General features: G+C 42.8%; 2 protein-coding genes and 1 long non-coding RNA gene across 3 annotated transcripts; all 3 read left to right on the top strand.

The window, feature by feature from the left end:
- The first annotated feature begins 26 nt into the window (after positions 1 to 26).
- Positions 27 to 6,465, top strand: LOC139449545 (alpha-N-acetylgalactosaminidase-like). Its single transcript, XM_071230988.1, has 8 exons — positions 27 to 96; positions 1,143 to 1,309; positions 3,062 to 3,236; positions 3,880 to 4,054; positions 4,185 to 4,282; positions 4,568 to 4,729; positions 5,274 to 5,471; positions 5,871 to 6,465. The coding sequence occupies exons 2-8, from the start codon at positions 1,158 to 1,160 to the stop codon at positions 6,141 to 6,143; spliced, it is 1,233 nt and encodes a 410-aa protein (XP_071087089.1). The 5' UTR covers positions 27 to 96; positions 1,143 to 1,157; the 3' UTR covers positions 6,144 to 6,465.
- A 4,380-nt stretch (positions 6,466 to 10,845) lies between these two features.
- Positions 10,846 to 18,887, top strand: LOC139449845 (alpha-N-acetylgalactosaminidase-like). Its single transcript, XM_071231401.1, has 7 exons — positions 10,846 to 11,004; positions 13,554 to 13,728; positions 14,619 to 14,793; positions 14,886 to 14,980; positions 15,449 to 15,610; positions 16,930 to 17,127; positions 17,707 to 18,887. Exons 1-7 carry the CDS (start codon positions 10,853 to 10,855, stop codon positions 17,977 to 17,979), a joined length of 1,230 nt encoding a protein of 409 aa, XP_071087502.1. The 5' UTR covers positions 10,846 to 10,852; the 3' UTR covers positions 17,980 to 18,887.
- Positions 18,888 to 20,920: 2,033 nt separating this feature from the next.
- On the top strand, positions 20,921 to 22,181 carry LOC139450502 (uncharacterized). The gene is made up of 2 exons (XR_011652229.1): positions 20,921 to 21,089; positions 21,801 to 22,181. It is a non-coding gene; the product is annotated as an uncharacterized lncRNA (long non-coding RNA).
- Positions 22,182 to 24,036: the final 1,855 nt, after the last annotated feature.

Below are 24,036 nucleotides of genomic sequence, written 5' to 3'. Positions count from 1 at the left end.
TCATCGTAATGAGAGTGGTGCGGGTTTTACAACCAGTCGATCGAGTCGAACCCGAGTTGAGTATTCAGAGATGGATTGAAGCTCAGTAAAGTTTATGTGAGTATCACACTTTGTGTTTATGCTTGTATGCGTTTGCGGCGGTACTATAATGTCCATGTTGGTATGAACTGTCATTGGACCCATTGATCCTGTACTTAGCGAAACCTCACGGCCATGCGAGTTGAAGAGTAATGTCTCAGACTGACCATGGTGACACTGGACGGCAATACGCATAGGCAACTGCTGTAAGGTCACTTGGCACCCCAAAACACTGTGTGCGGAAAAGAGTAATGTCGTGAAAGTAGTTTGTTTTATTATTTTTAGTCCATGGGCATGCATAGGGTCATATTTTATTTTCACTCGCATCCTTTCTAATAATATACTATAATTATCTTACGTTACCAGGCAACGCCTTCATGCCATAGATCAGCTTCTTAACAGGTGGTTCGTGTGTGTCTAGTCATAATGAACTTAATAATAATAATAATGATAATGATAATAATAACAACAACAGTATCTTAAGCGACATGATGGAGAAGCTCGATCATTTTATTACCGTCTTCGCCATGCTTGTGGTTTTGACACAAAGGTCCATCCATGGTACGACCCGGAATATGTAGTGGGCGTCATGGAAAATGATCAATACAAAATTCTTTGGAATAGGCCCGTATACAGCCTTAGACTATCCAGGCCAACCAACCTGATCTTGTCCTTTTTTGATAAATCCAATGAAATTATTTATATCATTGAATTTTCAGTCTCTTTCGACAGTAATGTGATTGACATCATCATCATCATCATCATCAATATTAATAATGTGTCATAAGCGTTCCTACAAATGGTGCAGCAAATACGTCACAGTGACAGTGTTGCACACTGACTGTAAACGATGTCGCTATCGCGAGTGTTATCAAGATTGGAAGGTCACGTCTGATATCCGAAGGTAAGCTTGCGCAAGTCGGTCAAAGGGAGCATCTGCAACAGTCGGGACGCTAAAACCGCAAGTTTGTATCACCTGTTTAGTGTTTAAAACCCCTCCAGATAATCATATCCTCAAATATCCTCATTAAAAAAAGTTTCCTCATATATGCTGTTTGTTGCAGAGATTCACCACAGAAATGTTTGCGCTCGTTCTCCTCTTCCTGAATGCCGTGACCTTGACCTTAGGTCTAGACAACGGCCTGGCCTTGACCCCTCCCATGGGCTGGTTGGACTGGGAGCGATTCCGGTGTAATATTGACTGTGTTAATGACCCTGAGAACTGTATCGGGTACGTTCATAATTCGAAAGGTGGCTGAAAAGTTCTGCGACTAAATACGAAGGAAGTATAGTACACCCTTAACGGTTTGCATGAATTAAGCACAATACTTCCCTGCTTGCGGGATGCATTTGAACCAAATACACAACCAGGCAACATATTTCTGCAGGCATCAAAGTGGACAGGTGTTCTCTGTTGATAAGAATTGACAACACTGGCTAATAATAATAAGTGTATTTATAATGCGCCAGATTCCATTCACCCAGTGGATGCTCATAGCGCTACACTATTATTAGCTACAGAGCTGTCATCAAGAATCTCCAACTGAAAGGGTAACTCCAACAGCCAGCATTGCAGACATGGTGTCAACTTTAGATGATGATGCTTCTTCCTTTCCACTGCTAGGAAAAGGATAGCGGAGTTCAAAACGGGGAACCTCGAAGCTGTTCTATGATAAGGAATTCAACTGCCACCAATGAAGAAAATGATGATATTATTACGGATGATCGACGACTCAAAACACGTCGCATGGCCAATACAGTAGGCACATCGTGAATATCAAGGCTAAGCATCGTTGAAGACTCACTTAAGGCCTGTGTTCCACAAGGACAATTCATCTGTGCATACGTCTGTTTTTGCTATTGTGGCAATACAAGACTGTGGCTTTTAACTCTTTGAACATCCTCCGTATTCACCAGATTTGGCACCATCACATTTCACCTTCTAAAACTTGAAAAAAGAACTTCGGGCAAGTATTATGCAAATGACATCATTTCTGTGTGGATGACTTTTTACACCAGGAGGACGCCTTCTAAAGTAGGATCCAAGCACTCCAGAATCATTGGCAGAAGTGTGTGGACCTCGCGGGGGATCATTTGGGAAGATAATTAGCAACCAACTTCGTCAACGAAGTCCATCGTAGTTTGGCTCAGAACTTTTCAACCACCTCCGTGTGCATTTCTATTTGAAGACTCAAAATAACAGCATAAGGCCATCTGTAGTTTTACTTTATTTCTCGCCATCCAATGTCGTAGGACAGTCCTACACAATGTCAGCAATACATTATATTCTAGAATTAGTGGCCAAGGACAAGTATATCCAGTGACCTTAGACATTCAGTCCTAGGTGACAATGCCCAAGGACTGCTACTACCAAGGAATGTTATGTCAGAAAAACAATGAACGTAAAAGTATCTTGATATTACCTCACATGCAGAGAAATGGGTTGTATGTATATATGATCCGTGTCTAATACACTGCCGTGCAAAGAAAAGTACACACTCAAGTGACTAAAATATAACAAACAACAAATGGTTATGCGATGGATGATTTGATACGGGTATGATAGAGGTGTGATGGACCTTTGAATTATTGCGGCGACTAATTTCAGCCTAGTAACGTTTGATCACAAACGTCAAATTATTTTTCAAGTGTATACTTTCTTTTGCCCGGCAGTGTATGTGCTGTTTAACATATTGCCCCACCGGAGAAATGTGTGTGTGGTAGTTCTCTTCCTGAATGCTTTAACCTTGCTCTTACGGGAGGTTCAATCGTCTAATGAGGGGCATCTTGTGTTGAATTGGGTCCCTTAGCCAGAAACCCATGGGTTCGAATCCCCAAATCGCAAGATTCTTGGTTTGTCAGCACCATACCCATTCTTGTAGAGTTCACCAAAGTGGTAAATGTCTTGGTCCTGCATCCAACATCGCAGTTTCCGTTTGTTTAACGTCAGATGAACAAAGATATGTCTCGTCTGTGTTGGCAGGGAGTTGTTGTTCAAACAGACAGCAGACAGGATGGCGTCTGACGGCTGGCTGGATGCGGGGTACGAGTACCTCATTGTTGACGACTGCTGGGAGGCTGAGAGTCGCGACAGTGACGGACGTCTCTACGCCGACCCGACACGTTTCCCCGGTGGGATGAAGGCGCTAGCAGATTACGTACGTTTGGGTTTGAAACCAGATACATCCTTTCTTATGATTTAAGGCTTTGAGGTTTTGATGTCCGATTTTCTTCTCTGACCTCTTTGGCAGAGGATGTCGATCGTGCGTGTTTTTAGAGAGTGAGAGGTTCAATTTCTGGATCATTGACACACATCTGAATCTGTGAAATGCAGATGTGAGCACTGTGATCGCGGAGAGAAGGTGCATGGGTGACCGGGTTCGGTTATATAGACTCATGAGCCGATTAAATAGAATTCCGGTCTTGCCCACTCTAAAACACAGGTTTCTATGTCCGAAATACGACTTAGCTCACCCAGCATCACGGCACCTGTAAACCGTCCAGTGCATCATAAGGCATCATGGGTTGTATAATCCTCAGGGAGCTGAGAATGATCCATTAAACGGGGTAAAAAAACAACAGATTGAACATTCACTCATTATCAACCTATGACTGTTAGCGGACTTTTTACTTATTATTTAATTATCATTTTTACATTTGACTTTCACAGGTTCCTGAGAATGAAATGCAAGTGCACACTGATCCATTGACCGGGGTGCTAATAATGCAGCACAAGTATTAACGGACGTATTGGAATCGGAAATAATATTATTGTTTTATTTTTACATTTGATTTTCACAGGTTCATTCCCAAGGCTTAAAATTCGGCGTCCACCAGGACTTTGGTCACGAGACGTGTAGCCATTACCCAGGCAGCGAGTTCTACCTTCAGACAGACGCTCAGACCTTTGCGGACTGGGGCGTAGACTTTGTGAAGATGGACGGGTGCAACTCTGACCTCGGCGACATGGACTACGGTGAGAATCAGACAGATGTCATTTCAAGGCTGTCGGATATTTGGACAGTAAAAACCACTTTTATCCGCAGATGAGCCACAAGACTACATTTCTGTGAATTGTACAAAGCACTTCTTTCTTTATTTCGCAGGTTATCCTGCTTTTGGGATGTTTTTGAACAAAACCGGCCGACCTATGATCTACTCCTGTGAATGGCCGTTTTATCAATCAGTGAAACACTTCAAGATTGTAAGGAATTTTACGTACTCTAAGATATCATCAAAATGTCTAGCTGCTCAAGAAGAATGTAACATTGTGTATACTTTACATATTGAGACAGTTTTCAAAGTTTAGATAAGATAACACTTTATTATCTATTATTAATTTAGGTTTCATCGGCACAATGCCTCGGCTTATTGATAAGCACAAGCATGTGTACAAATAAGAATGTTATCACATTCATAATTAACAATAAATGTGGCACTAGCGAATTAAGGCTCAACAATTAACAGATCGAGATCTCAACTGTTTCAGCCTGACTACGCAGCAGTCCGCCGCACGTGCAACACGTGGAGAACTAACAAGGACATCCAGGACAGCTGGGACAGTCTGCTGCAGACCATACAGTTCCAGGATCAGGACCAGGGCAACTTCAGCCAGTACGCGGGGCCTGGAGGCTGGAACGACCCGGACATGGTCAGACTCTTCACTGACTTCTTCTGTACCCATATAATATTCTTTGAATATAACATCGAAATGAATTCCAAGGATTTGGACCCATGCTTGTCGTAATAGAAAAGCAAAGGGGATCGCATGTCCACAATGGCGTCTTGATTCTTGGTCTACACATCATTGATCAATATAGACTTTAACTTCGAAAAGAAGTCTGAGAAGGACCCATTTAATTCATGTTTGTCGTAAAGGACAAGAATTTCAGACAGGGGGTCGCCATCTGTCTATCCATTCATTAATGTGGACGTAGCCTAGAAAAATGGCAATCAGGTGGCCAAACATTCGCCATCACTCGCCAGTTTCCCTAACCTGCAAGAAGCTATACGGAATAACACGAGTGGGTCACGAATGGTAAGCACGATAACGGTTCGGTTTGAATTGGTCCAAGCTGTGAAGACGCTCGGCGGATTCGCCTTCATACTTTTGATTACAATCGGAGATGATGGTTTGCTTGTTGTGCTTTAACTCTATAGTCACTCACTCACTCACTCACTCACTCACTCTGCAGCTGATTCTGGGGAACTTCGGGTTGAGTCCAGATATGGAGAGGACACAGATGGCGATGTGGGGAATACTGGCGGCGCCACTCCTCATGTCGACGGATCTCCAGAACATTCGGAACAGCTCGAAGGCTCTTCTACAAAACAGGAGGCTGATTGCAATCAACCAGGACAAGATGGGAGTTCAAGGAAAGAAGATCATGACGGTACAAGTTTCCTGGAGACGGGAATAAAACACTCGAGAATGGAAAATGTAGTTTAATTTCACAACACCCGAAGACGATAGAGCGTCTTTGTGAGACTTTCAAAACCTGTTTGAATGGAATATATTATTGAACTCGGAAAATTCCTTTTATGACATGTAATATTCCAATGAGTGCGGCTCATTGAAAGCATGAATGATGAACGAATTTTTGGTTTTATCCGGTAAAACAACGTCCATCTGTAATTTAATGACATCCGGATTTTAACGGTTTCTTGTCTTGTCTATCTCCCAATCAAGTACATGACCTGGTTTTCATGATGTTTCTTCATGGCCTTATGAGACCTAAACTCTCATTACCACATCGTTTTAAAAAAACTACTGATTAATTCCTCTTTTTCAGGTTGGTCCTGTCGATGTGTGGACACGCCCCCTCCTCCCTACCGGTAGTGTGGGTATTGTCTTCTTCCACAGTGACGTCCTGACCCATGGCTTCCATTACCCCAGGATTACCACCGTCCAGGCCCAGGCCCTAGGGCTCACAGCGTCCCAGGGCTACAACTTGGTGGACCCCTTCGATGGCAGCTCCAAGGGCACGGTCAAACCATCAGACAGCATCAAAGTCAGAGTGAACCCTACCGGTGTCATTATGTATGTGGCTACACCGGCCTCGTGAAGTTAAAGGAATCCATCGAGCGATGCCCAAAGGCTGGAAGACTTAAAGTAACACGTGACATCACAATGGAATTCCCTATATGAACACCAAACCAATGTTATTACAACCAATGCAAAACCCTGATTGAACAAGGACGTATGGGTTGGCTCCCATGACGTTTTAAATGTCACATTAAGCCTCCTTTTGGGGAATAAGCAGCGCTTGAAATGAGCACTCGATGGCTACCTTTATCCCTTTACGAATATGTGCACGATGTGTTAATGTTGTTGAGGGTTTTTTTATTCAGGTGATTAAAAACATATAATTACTTGACTATGCCTGTTCTGATCATATGCCCATATTGGCGCAGTGATTGTGCCGTGTGATAGTCATCCCTGCCATATGAAATTGTGCTAAGTCTTCATAACAAAAAAATATCCCCCCAAAATTCATGATCCCTAAATTTATTGGTTCAGTGTAGATGCCATAATGGAATGGCGATATGACACACTGGATAATCGAGGGTGTGCTATACTTAGCAATGTATTTGCTTTGCCACGTACATCTGCAAAGTCTGACCATGTCTTACGCTAAACAGAATTGTAAGCCCCTCGTGATGGAGTGAGTGAGTGTTGTTTCGAGCCGGAACGATAACCCATACTAAAGATAAACCGGTGACTGAAAGTATGAGCAGAGATCCACGTCATAGGGCACGATGACAGCAGTCAACCAAATAACCATGATGTTAATCCTTCTTCCATAGATGAGTTAATCTGTTCCTATGTGTATTCTTGTATTGATATATGAAAATAAAATGTGACACGTTGTGTTTTTGTGTGACTAAGGATGTTTTTTGGGTAGTATTTCGAGAAGATTTTCTATAATTGCAAGGTCTGGATGTACAGATATGCCAATCGTATATATACCGACGTATGGTCTTGTACCATCCATTCATGTGATTATCCGCAGGGGAATAGAAAAACGCGATGTCAAAAATACGTTGGTTGGTTGGTTGGTTTGTTGTTTAACGCCGCACTCAGCAATATTCCAGCTTTATGACGGCGGTCTGTAGGTAATCGAGTCTGGACCAGACAGTCCAGTGATTGACAACATGAGCATCGATCCACGCAATTGGGATCGATGACATGCATCAACCAAGTCAGCGATCCTGTCAAAAATACGTTGTATATATAAGATTTGTCTGTCATCAGCGACATCTTGTGCAATCTATGCATGTGAAAAACGACAAGAGTATAGGTTATCACGATGTCCAGTTTTATATCCAATTTCATCCAATTTCCTTAGCATGATATAACATTGATGCGGATATCTCAACTCATTCATTCTGAATAATCTCATCCAACATTTGACAACTCTAATCTGAGAAGATAAATGCAGACAGTCTGTTCAGATAGGGTATTCCTGTTTGTATTTTTGTATTGATAAAAAGGGGGATTCGGTGTGAACGATATAAGGATGTTTAGTGGTTTAGGGATGATTTTCTATCGACGCTTGGCCACGATGATATGAGTGAGTGAGTGAGTTTGATTTTACGCCGCTTTTAGCAATATTCCAGCAATATCACGGCGGGGGACACCAGAAATGGGCTTCACACATTGTACCCATGTCGGGAATCGAACCCGGGTCTTCGACGTGACGAGCGAACGCTTTAACCACTAGGCTATCCCACCGCCCCCACGATGATCTGAACTAGTGTTATCATCTAAAGCCACTTATCTCTTATATGCAGCCGAACTTTTCTTAAATTAATCTGATACAATAAGACACTTACGGACAGTATTCACACGGAATATGCCTGGTGACGTTGTCGCACTTGTGTATAAGTGCAAATGCAAGCGCAAATGCAAGAGCAAATGCATGAAATACATCGGAACCTGACTAAATTTCACGAAACCACATGCTGAGACGTCAGCAAATAAGTGGACACACTCACATCCCCTTCCTATTTGCATGTTGTTGAAAACGTTTTGGTAGAGACCTCATTAGTCCTGAAGGGGGCACGGGTGGCCCAGTCGTCTAAGGCGCCGCGATTTGCTGTGCAGAGTTGCGTCCCTTGGCCAGAAACCTATGATTGTGGGTTCGAATCCCGGTTCGCCCCAATTATGTTTCTAGGTTTGTCAGCTCCATACCCGTGCACGTGGGTTTCACCGAAGTGGTAAACGTCTGAGACCTGCATCACTTCGGGCTTTCCTCCCACATTAAGCTGACACGCCGTGATATAACTGGAATACTGTTAAAAGCGGCCTTGAACCCAACTCACTCACTGATTAGTCCTGAAACCGTTAGTCCGGAACCCGTTAGTCCCGAAAGTCAACCTTGCGGCCTTAATACGGCTTCATGTTGTTTTACGCTACAGGCTACAATACCTCAGCTTTAACCAGTGTGAGTATGCGAGAGACAGCGTGGGTTTATTTCACTGTCATCGACTGTAAGACACATGCTATTACCTTTCAAAGTAAGCAATATCATAACGTGCGGTTATTGTTCCACTGACACTGTACATCGGATATAGTTATAGATTGTTGACATCATACAATCAGCCCTTGAGAGAACTTACACGTCAGTGTCAAGGTCATCGAGGCTATGTAGGTCAAGGAAAACGTATAGAGAGGGTACAGAGGAACTACTTTCCAGTGTCCATTTCCCATTTTCTGCCTTGGTCTAAAGGCTGTAACAGAGTTAAACAGACATATTATTTCAATGTTATTTGGGTATTCCTTAACAGCTAGATTGATGTGTGACCTAAATAATGACAATGTAGTTAGGAGACAATCACAGTGGTTTGAATGATTTCCAGTTGGCTCGGTCAAAGTTCACGTGTAAAGGATGCCATTGAGCGATATTCATAGGATAGAAGACCTAAAGCAACACGTGACCTACATTGAAATTCACTTCCTGCACACGACTTCGACTTCTGGCTCATGTTTAAATGGACAGTGACGCGACAAATAGCACGATAGATAACGTGAGACTTGTGGGGAATAAGGAGCGTTTGGAGTGACCTTCATGACTACCTTAATGTTTTCTCCAGTATTCTTGCTTGTGTTAAGATCCGGCTTATTGTGGATCGGGTGGTTACAATGACGAACATGGTTTTCTCTTGTTGCCCATATTTGTTTGTTTGTTTGTTGTTTAACGCTGCACTCAGCAATATTCCAGCTATATGACGGCGGTCTGTAAATAATCGGGTCTGGACCAGACAATCCAGTGATTGACATCATGAGCATCGATCCACTCAATTGGGATACGATGACATGCATCAACCTGCGAGCCTGACCACCTGATCCCGTGAGTCTCCTCTTACGACAAGCATGGGTAGCTTGTTGTCCATGTAAATATAATGGTCTCTATTTCAGACCATTTGTTACATGATTGACTTTACAATAACACCAACTAAATATTTCTTGAAAACAAAGTCCATCAGTTCTATGAACCCGTGCTGTGGCAAACTCTAGAGTCGAGATATAAGAAAAGAAATCATGAAGAAATTAGATTCAATTATTAGTATCTCGAATGATAGAAAACATGTCCATTATTTGTAGAAATTATTGTTTCTGGGCCGTTCCACAAAGCGATCTCAGCGCTACGACTGTCGTAAGTGTATATTAAAGTATCGGAGATTACCTATGCGCTGGGATCTGTTTGTGGAACGGGGCCCATGTGGTCCCAATGCATCCATCGTCCCGAGGCAAGGGAGTTAACTGACTAAAAATGTCCAGTTTCCACCCTTGCCGAACTAGGTTGGAATTTCGTAGCGACACCATTTAATATTACGAGTTATGTCCCTTCTATGTCCCTCCAATTGACCAATCAGATTCCACCTCTCATATAACTTGCATTTACTTCAAATAAAAATCAAGACGATCTGATCGATAATCAAGATCTATGTTGTAATAAAACGGATTTTACCGTGCTAAGTGCATCACATCACGTTAGCATCTCGATTTTAAACATGAAAAGTTGTGCACAATATCTGTCGACGCCCAGTTGGCAGTACAAATGCTTTGCAAAGCCTGCAGTCGACCGAAATCTGCATGTTGAAATCCATGTTATTTACGGACCGGATGTCGAGTTCGTTGCTCGATGTTGATTGGACAATGCAAAATGTAACTCCTGAAATCCAGCCAAGTTCGGCAAGGGTGGAAACGGGACTTTTATAGTCGATTAATACCCTTGCCTTTGGAAGATGCCATGCACCCGAAAGACGCATTTTTAACTTATATTTTTACAACCTTCAAAGTTTCTTCTAAATGAATTTTGATGAAAGACGAGCCGTATAAAGTCAAGGGGAGGTCACTCTGTAACCATGTGCAACAGCGTTGATATCAAGCCTGTATGAATACTTGACAGAGTGGTTCGACCCATATATTCACCGAGATTGTCTTCTTTGTAGCACAGCCGCCCGCGGAGATATACGAAGAGAAGAATAAGAGGTGTAGCTGAAACACAATGACTAATAACCATGTCCATATCGCTAATGTTATCGAGAGAGTCTTTGAAGAAGGTCAGGTCTGATATCTGAAGGAAAGCGTGTGCAACTCGGTCAGTGATAGCATCTGCAACAGTTTGGACGCTGAAGCCGCGAGGTTGTATCATCTGTTTAGTGTTTAACACCTATAACCTGTGTTTCAGCCAATTTCAAGATACTGTATATTTCCACATCTCCTTTTCTTCATATATACTGTTTATTTCAGATATTCAACGGAGAAATGTTTGCGCTCGTTCTCCTCTTCCTGAATGCCGTGACCCTGACCTTGGGTCTAGACAACGGCCTGGCCTTGACCCCTCCCATGGGCTGGTTGGACTGGGAGAGATTCCGGTGTAATATTGACTGTGTTAATGACCCTGAGAACTGTATCGGGTACGTTCATAATACTGACATCAAATACGATTGGTGGCTGAAAAGCCCTGAGCATAGCTACGAAGGGTGTATTGTACACCCCATCTTCCAGAGGCAAGAGCGTCCACTAGCCTATTTATCAAAGTCGTGTTCCCATGGCTTTGCTACAGGCTAGTGGACATGCCTGCCTCGGGAAGATGAGTACACCCTTAACGGTTTGCATGCTTATTGGCTGCATCCGACCGCCTCCGTGGTCTAGTGGTAGAGCGTCCGCCCGGAGAGCGGAAGGTCCGGGGTTCGATCCCTGGCCGCGTCATACCAAAAGACGTTAAAAGATGGTACTTGTTGTTACCCTGTCTGGCGCTCGGCGTTAAGGGGCTGAAACAAGGACTGGTCGGCTCGGAGTCAGTGTACTGTGTCTGAGTGGGGTATTCATGTTAAACTGCGGCATGGTATCTCAGTGAGCTAGCACTATAAATCGGCATCAGTCCGGACTAGTACAAGCAGCCACACAAACACACACACTCACACACACATCCACGTCGCTATATAAGTGCAATAATCACGACGTTTAACCCCATTTCACCTCACCTACAGGCTGCATCCAGCCTCGGAGATGGAGTCCTACGAACTCAATGTCTGCCAGACGTTATATCCTAGAATTAGCCGTGTACCTAGGGTCCAATTGATCTGCAGCCTTCAGCCCCAGGTTTACAGCGCCCAAGGACTGCTAACACCAAGGATTGTTATGACAGACAACGTACAACTTTAGGGATAACAACTTCTTGTTTATTGCATATGGCGACGTTTCGATGAAGATTCTTACACCGTTATCAAGCTGGAGTGACAACAACCAAGCGATGAGAGGTATCAATACCTGATATGTTGTGATAAGCAGCAGTTTAACATTGACAACAACGGTTAATAGACAACAAGTACATACATACAGATAATTTGATGAAACCTGATGTACAGTAAGAATAACAACTAGCAAACAGGTAACGAAGCCAGACGTACACTAACGACCAGGATAGAAAGGATTTAACAGTTGTGACAAGCTGAATGGGTCCTAATTAAAATAGTCTATTGCTTGATTAGATCTTCATTGGCAGACGAGATGTAATACCCTTGATCTCTGTTGATCTCTGTTGTGACGGCGGATTTCTAAAGCTTCTGAGAGTTTTCTTTTGGTGAAGTCCTGATGTTTGGTTGAGATGATTTCAACTTTGTCAAACTGAATTTGGTAGCTAGGGACTTTTTGCAGGTGGTATGAGAGGGCTGATTTGCTGTCCGCTTTGGCTGTTGAAGTCTTATGTTCTTTGATGCTGGGCGGGGGGTTTCGCCAATGTATGAGTCCCTACAGTCACAATTAATCTGAAAGATTACTCCTTTGATGGCTGCTTGTTGGAGGGGGAGGGGGTTGCGGCCATTAGCTGTGGAGGATGATTCTAAGGGATGGGGAGCCAGTGAAGATGGTATTGATGTCTACTTGGTGCTTAAGTCATCTGCTGATTTGATGAGAGGTCTTGCCAGTGTAGGATAGGGTGATTGTGATTGGGGCGGATTCTGGTCTGGTTGGTTTGGGTTTGGGCTGTAGTTTTGTGTAGATGGTCCTTTTGACGAGATTGGTAGGGTACTAGTTGAGATTGGGAAAGACATACTGCAGATGTTTAAGTTCATGGTCAAGGTTGCTAGGGCAGATCTTCTGGGCTCTCTTGGTTAGTGTGGTGATGATGCCAGACTTATATTTCGGGGGGTTAGAGTTGAAGTGAATGTACAGGTAGGTTTCCTGAAGACGGTGGTTTGGATCTGGTTGTCGGGGTCTCTGGATACAAGGACGTCTAGGAAGGGGAGTTGTTGGTTGTTCTCTGTCCCAATGGTGGACGTAACTCGAGGGTGTTGTGTGTTGAGGTGCTGGAGTAGTGAGGTAGGTTTAACGGTGTAAGAATCTACATCGAAACATCGTTATATGCAATAAACCAGAAGTTGTCATCCATGAAGTTGTACCTGTTCTTACTTTCTCGTCAACTTCTAGAATGCCAAACAAACATAAACTTATTTCAGAAAAACAAAGAAGGCCTCTCATGGTTTATTCTCCCTGTAGTGTTTTATTTACGATAAACAGCGGCCACGAGTCGTTTATTTCTTGAATACACCTACGTTTGATGCTGTCTAAAATGAAACAAACAAGGAATGGTTATTCGCTCGTGATATATTTGATGCGTGTATCATGCTTTGATACGAGTACCTTTGCATTGTTTCGGGGACGAGTAACGTTTTGATAATGTTTGTAACTGTGGGGTCAAATCAAATGATTGCCTTCGCAGACCTCTTGAATGTTTCCACTTTGACCGTGAAGTGGTCCAATCGTCTAAAACACCGCAATTTGCTAAACAGAGTTGGGTCCCTTAGCCAGAAACCCGTTCGAATCCCAGAATTTCTCGCATTCATGGTTTGTCGGCTTGCTTATTGATTTCACCAAAGTGGTTAGCGTCTTGGACCTGAATCAGACGTTTTTTTCCATTTGTTCACGTCAGATGAACAAAGATATGTCTCGTCTGTGTTGGCAGGGAGGTGTTGTTCAAACAGACAGCAGACAGGATGGCGTCTGACGGGTGGCTGGATGCAGGGTACGAGTACATCGTCGTGGACGACTGCTGGGAGGCTGAGAGTCGCGACAGTGACGGACGTCTCTACGCCGACCCGACACGTTTCCCCGGTGGGATGAAGGCGCTAGCAGATTACGTACGTTTGTGTTTGCAATCAGATACATCCTTTCTTATGATTTAAGGCTTTGAGGTTTTGATGTGCGATTATTATTTTTGGAGGGGAATGTCGATCGTGCGTGTGGTTAGATTGAGATTCTTCTGAAGTTCAATTTCTGGATCGTTTACACTCATTTGAATCTGTAAAATGTAAATATGGACACGTTGGCTGTGGAGACAAGGTGGATGGGTGATCGTTTCCGGAATATTGACTCATGAGCTGACTTAAGTGAGTGAGTGAGCGAGTATGGTTTTACGCCGCTTTTAGCAATATTCCAGCAATATCACGGCGGGGGACACCAGGAATGGGCTTCACACATTGTACCCATGTCGGGAATCGAACCCGGGTCTTCGGCGTGACGAGCGAACGCTTTAACCACTAGGCTACCCGACCGCCCCTTATTTTGATGATGATGATGATGATGATGATGATGATGATGAAGGGCTGTATTTCTGGTAGCAAACCCGGGTACTTTCCCAATATCAGTCAACAGATTGGGAGGTACCAAACCTAAGGCACCGAGAACAATGGGTAGTCGGGCAACTTGGTACTTGGACCGCCCCTGAGCTGACTTAACAGTTCTTTGGTCCTGACCACTCGGAAACACAGGTTTCATGTGGTATCTCCGTAGGCAAGTGGCTTTGTTATCCCAGCAGTGAATGTATACTCGCTAGGATGAGATGGCGCCTGCAAACCTTCTAGTGTATCATAAGGTGGCTTGGGTTGTATACTCCTCAGGGAGTTGAGAATGAAATGCAAGTGCACACTGATCCATTGCCCGGGGTACTAATAATGCAGCACAAGTATTAACGGACGTGTTGGAATTGGAAATAATATTATTGTTTTATTTTTACATTTGACTTTCACAGGTTCATTCCAAAGGCTTAAAGTTCGGCGTCCACCAGGACTTTGGTCACGAGACGTGTAGCCATTACCCAGGCAGCGAGTTCTACCTTCAGACAGACGCTCAGACCTTCGCGGACTGGGGCGTAGACTTTGTGAAGATGGACGGGTGCAACTCTGACGTCGACGACATGGACTACGGTGAGAATCAATCAGATGTCACATCCATGCAACGTGCAGCAAGACTACATTTCTGTGAATTTAAAAAAAGCAACTGTTTCTTTCTTTCGCAGGTTATCCTGCTTTTGGGATGTATTTGAACAAAACCGGCCGACCTATGATATACTCCTGCGAATGGCCGAATTATCAATCACTGAAAGGCAAGATTGTAAGGAATTTTACCTACTCTAAGATATCATCAAAATGCCTAGCTGCTCAAGAAATAATAAACATAATATATTCTATTCAAACTCATTTGCATAGTAAATACTACGACATGATTAAGATAATGTAAAATTAAATAAATTGCTGGTAAAGTAAAAATGACTCACGTCTAAAAAATATCATCTCATGGTCCAGTGTCTAGAGTTCGCGAGAAAATGCAGCGTGGCCGAATTGGACAGAATCTCGCGATCTACCATTCTCGAGTTTTAAGTACATGTTAAGTTATGTTTTTTTCAGAATGCGGGAAAGCGAGAAAGGGACGTTTGCACACAATGTAATATCTCGCAATCCCGCAATTTTGACATGTCAAATCAGTCAATGAAAACAGTTTTCTTTACATGTTGCTAGTTTTCATTGGTCCAGATGGTGGGAATGTCCTTTACAGTATTCCATACTAGAGTAACTGTTGCAGCCTGACTTCGCAGCGATCCGCCGCACGTGCAACATGTGGAGAAACTACAGAGACATGCAGGACAGCTGGGACAGTCTGCTGCAGACCATACAGTTCCAGGATCAGGATCAGGGCAACTTCAGCCAGTACGCGGGGCCTGGAGGCTGGAACGACGCGGACATGGTCAGACTCGTGACAAACTACTTCTTTACCCATATTATATTCTCAGAATTTAACATCGAAATGAATTCCAAGGATTTGGACCCATGCTTGTCGTAATATAAAAGCAAAGGGGATCGCATGTCCAAAATGGCGTCTTAGTTCTTGGCATACCCATCATTGATCAATATAGATTTTAACATCGAAAGGTATTCTGGGAGGAAAAGGACCCGTCTAATTCATGTTTGTCGCAATAGATATAAAACGGGGATTGGTTGTTGACAATGGCGTCTTAGTGCTTGGCAGAAAACACATACTGGCACACCATTATCAATCAATATAGACGCTACCATCGGAAGGTATTCTGAGAGGCATAGGTTCCAGGGCCACGTTCCACAAAGCGATCGTAGCCCTACGACAGTCGTGAGCCAATGTTAAAGAATGGGAGTTACGATCGTCTTAGCGCTACGATCGCTTTGTGGAACGGGGCCCAGGTACCTGATGGTTTGTCGTAACAGAGTAGAAACAACGGGAATTGAAAGGCCGCAAATGCATCTATAGTGGCATCTTAGTTTGTATAAGTCTTGGGTGGACGACTTGTGTGTAGAATTTTAATCCTTGTGGCTTGGATTTTCATTAATTGGTTGACCAAATCAACGTTACTGTCAACACCAAATAGTCAATTTGCATATTAGATTAATACACACCCTCCCCACCCGTCCGTCCGCTTTCTGTGTCCGGGGCAGAACTTTAAAACTGTTGAATATTTCTCGTTCAAGCTATACAGATCAGTCGGGTGGTGACTTGGTGTCTTGGATGATTTGGGATTTAAATTTATTTAATTTTGTTTTGTTTTCGTGGCGACATGTTTAAATTATTCTGACAATGCGGACAGTGAGAGTTTCCGGAGCAGAACTCCAAAACCGTTGAATATTTTTTTATAAAATTTGCTTTACGATCAGTCTTCTAGTGAACTGATGCCTTTTGATGATTTGGGATTTTAACCGCCTATCCATCCATTCAAAAATATGGCCGAGACAATTGGGGATCAGGTGGTCACGATGACGGTTCAGGTTGAATTCGTCCAGGCTGTATACTCCCCAGGGAGTTGATAATGATAACTGGAATGCAAACGGATCCACTGGTCGGGGAACGAATAAACCCGTACTTGAGTAGATACTAGTACCTGGTTACCTGCGGTAGATTAATGTAATAATATATAATACAAAAGCTGTGATGACGTTTAGCGAATTTACCTTCATGCTTTTGATTTCAATCGGAGATGATGGCTTGCTTGTTGTGCTTTAACTATACACTCACTCACTCACTCACTCACTCTGCAGCTGGTTCTGGGGAATTTCGGGTTGAGTCCAGACATGGAGAGGACACAGATGGCGATGTGGGGAATACTGGCGGCGCCACTCATCATGTCGACGGATCTCCGGAACATTCGGAACAGCTCGAAGGCTCTTCTACAAAACAGGAGGCTGATCGCCATCAACCAGGACAAGATGGGAGTCCAGGGAAAGAAGATCATGACGGTACACGTTTCCTGGAGACGGGAAAAAGAAACCATTTTCTGAGAAAAATATAGTTTAAATGATCTGATAATGATAAAGTTTAAAATACACCAGATAAACCTGTTTTAAGGAATATTCTTAGGAACATCGGATATTGAATTTTATAGGGCGATCAATAATTTCTGGGTTTGTCCGGTAAAAATCTCCATCTTTTATGTAAGGAATTGTGGAAGTTACCTGTAGATTTAATCGCGCTAAACTGAACTTAGAACCGAGTCAGTGTGTGAGTGAGTTGGGTTTAACGCCCATTTTAACAGTATTCCAGTTATATCGCGGCGTGTCAGCTTAATGTGGGAGGAAAGCCCGAAGTGATGCAGGTCTCCGACGTTTACCACTTCGGTTAAACCCACGAGCACGGGTATGGTGCTTGCAACCCTAGAAACATAATCGAGGCGAACCGGGATTCGAACCCACAATCATAGTTTTCTGGCGTGCCCAAAGGACTCAACTCTGCACAGCGAATCGCGGCGCCTTAGACGACTGGGCCACCCGTGCCCCCACCTAGAACCGAACGTATTATGATAAACTCTGTTGTTTCAGGTTGGTCCTGTCGACGTGTGGACACGTCCCCTCCTCCCTACCGGTAGTGTGGGTATTGTCTTCTTCCACAGTGACGTCCTGACCCATGGCTTCCATTACCCCAGGATTACCACCGTCCAGGCCCAGGCCCTAGGGCTCACAGCGTCCCAGGGCTACAACTTGGTGGACCCCTTCGATGGCAGCTCTAAGGGCACAGTCAAACCATCAGACAGCATCAAAGTCAGAGTGAACCCTACCGGTGTCATTATGTATGTGGCTACACCGGCCTCGTGAAGTTAAAGGAATCCATCGAGCGATGCCCAAAGGCAGGAAGACTTAAAGTAACATGTGACGTCACAATGGAATTACCTTTGGGCACACGACACCAGCGTAATTACAACCACCAAAACATCTTGATTGAATGTATCTCTCTAAACAAGGACGTGTGAGTCGACCCCCAGGACGCTTAAAATATCCCAATAATGTAAGCCTCGTTTTGAAATTATGCAGCGTTTGAAATGAGCATTCGATGGCCTTTATGGTTTGCCCGATGTGAGTTCGATGTTTTTGCTATGCTACATCTGCAATGTCTAAGCATGTTCAAAATAGAAGTGTTAGACCCTTGTGATGGAGTGAATGAGTGCTGTTTCACGTCGGAACGATAACAAATACTAAAGATAAACCGGTGACTGGTGGTATGAGCAGCGATCCACAATCTCATTAAAATCAGATCTTAGTTTTCGCTACCGCTTAACAAAGACCAATGAAATGACTGACAACAAATCGACATTAGCCAGCCAGAAGGCAGCTTTCTCGAGCTTTACGACACTAGTTTCAAACTGGCGACTACGCTTCGAAACATAATTTGACGTATTCTCGATTAAAAAAATTAAAACTGATAAGAAGAACATTCTGGAATGGCTTTTGGATGGCCTAGATTGTATGGATATAATCATAAAACCCGTAACTGTCGTTCGAAATACCCCGTGTTAAATATTTCATGGTTGCATGATTACAAAACATTTCGACTGTCACTTTCGTGATCTGGTAAGCGACTCTCTGACTGGTTGGATGAAAGGTCGTTCTGACGTGACCCTTAATGGGATGTCCTCAGATCTTTGTTTAGCATAGCGAGAACTAAGATCTGCTTTTAATGAGATTGAGCGATCCACGTCATAGGGCACGGTGACAGCAGTCAACCAAATCACCGTGATGTTAACCCTTCCTCCATGGATTAGATTAGTCTGTTCCTATTTGTACGCTTGTATTGATATATGAAAATAAAATGTGATAAGGTGTGATCTTTTCATTTCCCCTTGACATAAGGAGTTTTGTTTTGATAGTAGTATTTTCGGGGTATTTTTTTATCAACGCCTGGGCACGATCGGAACTAGTGCCACTATACTCTCAGTTAGTCAATCAATCACTCTTCTAAAACAACTAATCGCTGATATCCAGTTGATCATTTCTTAAATATATCTAATATAGACACTCATGGACAGTGTTCACTGGAAATATGCGTGGTGACGTTGGTACACTTCTATGTGAGTGCAAATACAAGAGCACGTTTGTGAAATGGAACCTGACTAAATGCACATGCTCAATTGACTTTGAATTTATAAACCTTATGACACGTCAACGAATAACTGGATATATTCATACATCCTTCCTGTTTCCATTTTGAAAACCTTTTCAAAGACTTACCAGATGTCCCGAACCAGATAATCCGGAACACGATATTCCGGAACCGGTTAGTCCTGAACCAGATATTTCGGAACCGGTTAGTCCGGAACCAGATATTTCGAAACCGGTTAATCCGGAACCAGATATTCCGGAACCGGTTAATCCGGAACCAGATATTCCGGAACCGGTTAGTCCGGAACCAGATAATCCGGAACCGGTTAGTCTGGAACCGATCATCCGGAGCAAGATACTCCTCAACACGATAGTCCGAACCCGTTCGTAGCCCACGTAACTTAAATCAAAAAGGGAGATGTGAAGGCGTCTTATTCTTTCACTTGGGCAACATGGCAAACAGTTCAAACAATCAACTCGAACATAATATAACAATGGTGTGTTGAAATAATCTTTACATTATCAGCTCAACTGATTTAATTAATATGGGTGCAAACACCTGACTAGGTTAGTATATATTCATACAATTTTGTTCCTTTCTGTGCAGGAACACAAGAGTTTAAATCATACACGCTTAAAACTCATATCGAGGGCACGGGTGGCCCAGTCGTCTAAGGCGCCGCGATTCGTTTTGAAGAGTTGCGTCCCTTGGGCACGCCAGAAACCTATGATTGCGGGTTCGAATTCCGGCTCGCCCCAATTATGTTTCTAGGTTTGTCAGCACCATACCCGTGCTTGTGGGTTTCACCGAAGTGGTCAACGTCTGAGAACTGCATCACTTCGGGTACGCACGCGCAAACGTGTCAAAACGGCCCCATGTCAGAACGGCCTAAAAAAAAGTCATTACGGCCACAACAACAAAAAGTATAATGTCAGCAGGATGTGTACAGAATATACATGTTAGGTGTATTTGATTCTAAATGAATATCCAATGTGAACAGGATGTGTTGTTACAATCAGAGACCATATAAAAATCCCAAACTATCAAAAGGCACCAGTTCACCACTAGACCTATCTATGTGCCAAGTTTGATGAAGAAATATAGTACGGTTGTCAAGATCTACTCCGGAAACGAGGACTACCACCATTTTCAGTCTAAAGCAAAGTCGTTGCCATGAAAAAATATATGGTCTCTGTTACAATGTATTATCTTCCAGTAGAGTTCACGCGTTGTTGTTTTAACCAATGTCATCAATTTACTTTGGGCTCTGCAGTTACCAGTGCAATCTGTTGTGAAAACATTAATAAACTTTTTATCCTCATGATGAAACCTTTCGCGGCCTGGAGATTATACAAGGGATATCATAAGGTGAAGTGAAACGCGGTTTAAGATCTCGTTCAGGATAAATGCACAAGCAGCTCCGATTGTGTGACATCAGATTTATGTACCCATGGTCTAGCTAACTCTGGAGTTGATACATGATAAAAATAAGCATAAGGAAAATAGAGTCAACCATTAATTCCTCGAATGATAGAAATAATTTGTATAAAATTAAGACGTTGCTGGGTTTGAACCACTGTTTCGAGTATTCATTCTTACACGTTTAATGTCATCACTGAAGAACAGTATTTCAGAGTGACCTCCCCTTGACACTACAAAGCCCGTTCACCAGTGTACACACGTGTGAGTATGATTCGTCTGCAACAAGCCGCTCGCGGAGATCCCGAGGAGGATAAGAAGAGGGCAGAAGTGGAGCTGAAACAAGCTAGAATCATGACGATACAAAATGTCATCATGTTCGGCATCACGTGTGGAATAATAAGAGGATGTAAGGAAACAAGGCCGTGTGGAACATACATGCATATAAGTTCGTTATATTTTGTAGACGAGAATCGAGCCTTGTGGCTCTTGTAGGGTTAATTAATGTTGCAGTGATGCTCATCATATAGGTTACTCTTGACTGTAGTTCAGTCTTCCGACTGCCTCAAAAGTTAGTGTGAACAGAATTTGCCGTTAAGGAATTTCTTCTAAAAGTTTGAAGGTGATTCAATGTCAATTTTATGTAGCTGAAGGGGACATTGGTAAGACTTCCGCCTTTATCCCCCCTCAAAAATATATATGCCTAAAAAAGATGGATAGGCAAAACATACATATACATCTTTTGGAGGGTATTCGGATGGAAGTCTTTTCCAGGACAGTTTCGTATACCGGTACTGCATAAATTAACTTTTGTATGTGGAAATGTATCCTGGCTGAAATAAAAATTCAGAAGTGTACAGAAACCTAGCCTTACCCTACGTAACTGATTTACTCTCTTGCCAGGGATTTGGATTATTAAAAAAAATCCAGGTGTTACAGGCGAGAGTTTTACCATTGGATGATCCATTCAACAGTGCAGCACACAACTGGTTCTTCCTGTATCATGGTTTGCAAAACAGCAGTAAAATCAATCACAGATGTATCTGTTGGAGTTAGAGAGAATAGAGAGCTTAACAACCAAAAAAGAGCTAATTTTCCTATATCTGTTTCTTGTCTTCAGTGCCATGGGTGATGCAGCAGATCATGTAGGATGAAGAGGAGACCCGTGTCCAGCTGGCTGTGAAACAACCATGGTCCGATGAACGACGTGCCAGATTCATGGTCACCGCCCAGATACAAGTTTCTGTGTGTAAGAAGCAGGACTAAGCCAGCGTTTGGAACATTGTCGGAGAAAGACACCAGCTTGTGATCCTGGACAGAAGAATGGTGACATTCCCTGTCATTGAACTATATGCATTCATAAGTGAAGAGAGAATAGTGTACTAAATGTGTGAATGAATGACAGTGTGTGGTATTAAAACATTCAGTCTGATACAGATGTGTGTAGTTCATTCTTATTGAGAGGAATAATGGATAATGATATTGAACTTTCTCTCCACGACATTGTTTTGGTATTTTAAACACTATGACCAAATACAATTATAAGGTATTTGATATTTATAGTGTCATGTTTCATAACTCTTAATCGTGACATGGATGATCATATTGACCAAGGTAGAGAGATGCCTTGTTTGACCTGAAAAAATCTAGTATTTGGTTTGAAGCCCAGTTTGACCCCAGGTATGATCTTTGGTTTGTCAGTATGGGTATGCAAATGGGTTTGACTAAAGTGGTAAAAGTCTAGGGCCTGCATAACTCTGGGTTTCCTCCCACATTAAGGTGACAAGTCATTATTGCTGAAATCCTGTTCCAAGCAGTGTTTATCCAAATTCTACCTTGAATTTGAAAATTCTTGAATCTGATTGGTCAATTGGTGGTTTCAAATCACAAAAACTACCTCTTATTGAAACAGCTGGTTTGATGCACACATTACTGTGGGAGCTTTTGAACGAAAAATGCTTTCTGATCATTGTAGGCATTTTGAATCATATGTACATTAAAGGTTTCAAAATGTTCAAAGTATTTGTGACAATAAGTTGTGGACAGTAAACACATTAAGAAATTCACTAAGAGTGTATTTCAAGTTGTGACAACAGAGAGCCTGAGAGATTGCGCTTTTCCTGTGACTGACATCTTTTATCTTGCATCAAAACGAGTGAAGGGACTTGTGGAGAACTAAACCTTGCAAGGCTTGTTTAGTTTTCTTCAGGGAAGGTGGCGGTCAGGTAGCCTGGTGGTTAAAGCGTTTGCTCGTCATACCGAAGACCCAACATGGGTACAATGTGTGAAGCCCATTTCTGGTGTGCCCCGCCATGATATTGTTGGAATATTGCTAAAGGCGGTGTAAAACCATACTCACTCACTCACTCATCAGGGGTATCCACTTCTTCTTCGCTTACCGAGCTAATAAAGTATGAGAAGTAGTTCTGTACAATTACAATGCCTGTGCTATATGCATGGAAAGTTTGATGATGTGAAAAACTAATGTTTTGAATATATGAAGCGTCATACCTTGTTAATAGGCTATTGTCAGTGTTTCCTTTATTCACATCGAAAACCCACTCAAAACTTTGTACAATGCTGCTTCACACAATATCTTTGCCAGCTCACCTGTCGATTTTACTGTGCTGAATTTAACTTTTGAAACTTTACACTGCTTGTTCAGTTCCAAATTTAATATTTAGAACAGTTAAATGTACAGATAACCTTGCTCTACATTGTAAACACAGAACCGGATGTCACATCTGCTAATTCACTCTCACTTATCATGGCAGTGGACTTATTTTCAGGGATGGTAGAACCGCATTAATGGGAGTTTTAAGAGCATTCTGCAATTAAGAATCACTTTTCTCACAAGAAATACATGACTGCATAGTATCTAGCAACAGAAGTAACCAGAGATTTGGCATGGTACCACAGTTTCACTGACACACATACCACTCAACGACACCTGATTCTTTCATATTACTATGGTTAATCTGTTAGGGCTTAATCGGGTGTTCTTTAACTGCTTCCGAGGGGCGGTCGGGTAGCCTAGTGGTTAAAGCGTTCGCTCGTCACGCCGAAGACCCGGGTTCAATTCCCGACATGGGTACAATGTGTGAAGCCCATTTCTGGTGTCCCCCGCCGTGATATTGCTGGAATATTGCTAAAAGCGGCGTAGAACCACACTCACTCACTTTAACTTCTTTTGAGAAGTATATCATCATCTTAACATTACCACTGACAAATACCTGTGAAGATCTGGGTTAGAATAGGTCTTCAGCAATCTATGCTTGCTGTAAAAGGCGCCTATGGTTCTCGTAATAGATGACAAAGGGGATTGTGTGGTTAAGCTCGCTGATATGGTTGATGCA

This window comes from Haliotis cracherodii, unplaced genomic scaffold, assembly GCF_022045235.1.
Source record: "Haliotis cracherodii isolate W230 unplaced genomic scaffold, xgHalCrac1.p SCAF_8, whole genome shotgun sequence".
Classification (NCBI taxonomy): domain Eukaryota; kingdom Metazoa; phylum Mollusca; class Gastropoda; order Lepetellida; family Haliotidae; genus Haliotis; species Haliotis cracherodii.
This window is presented reverse-complemented; position numbering and strand designations above follow the sequence as displayed.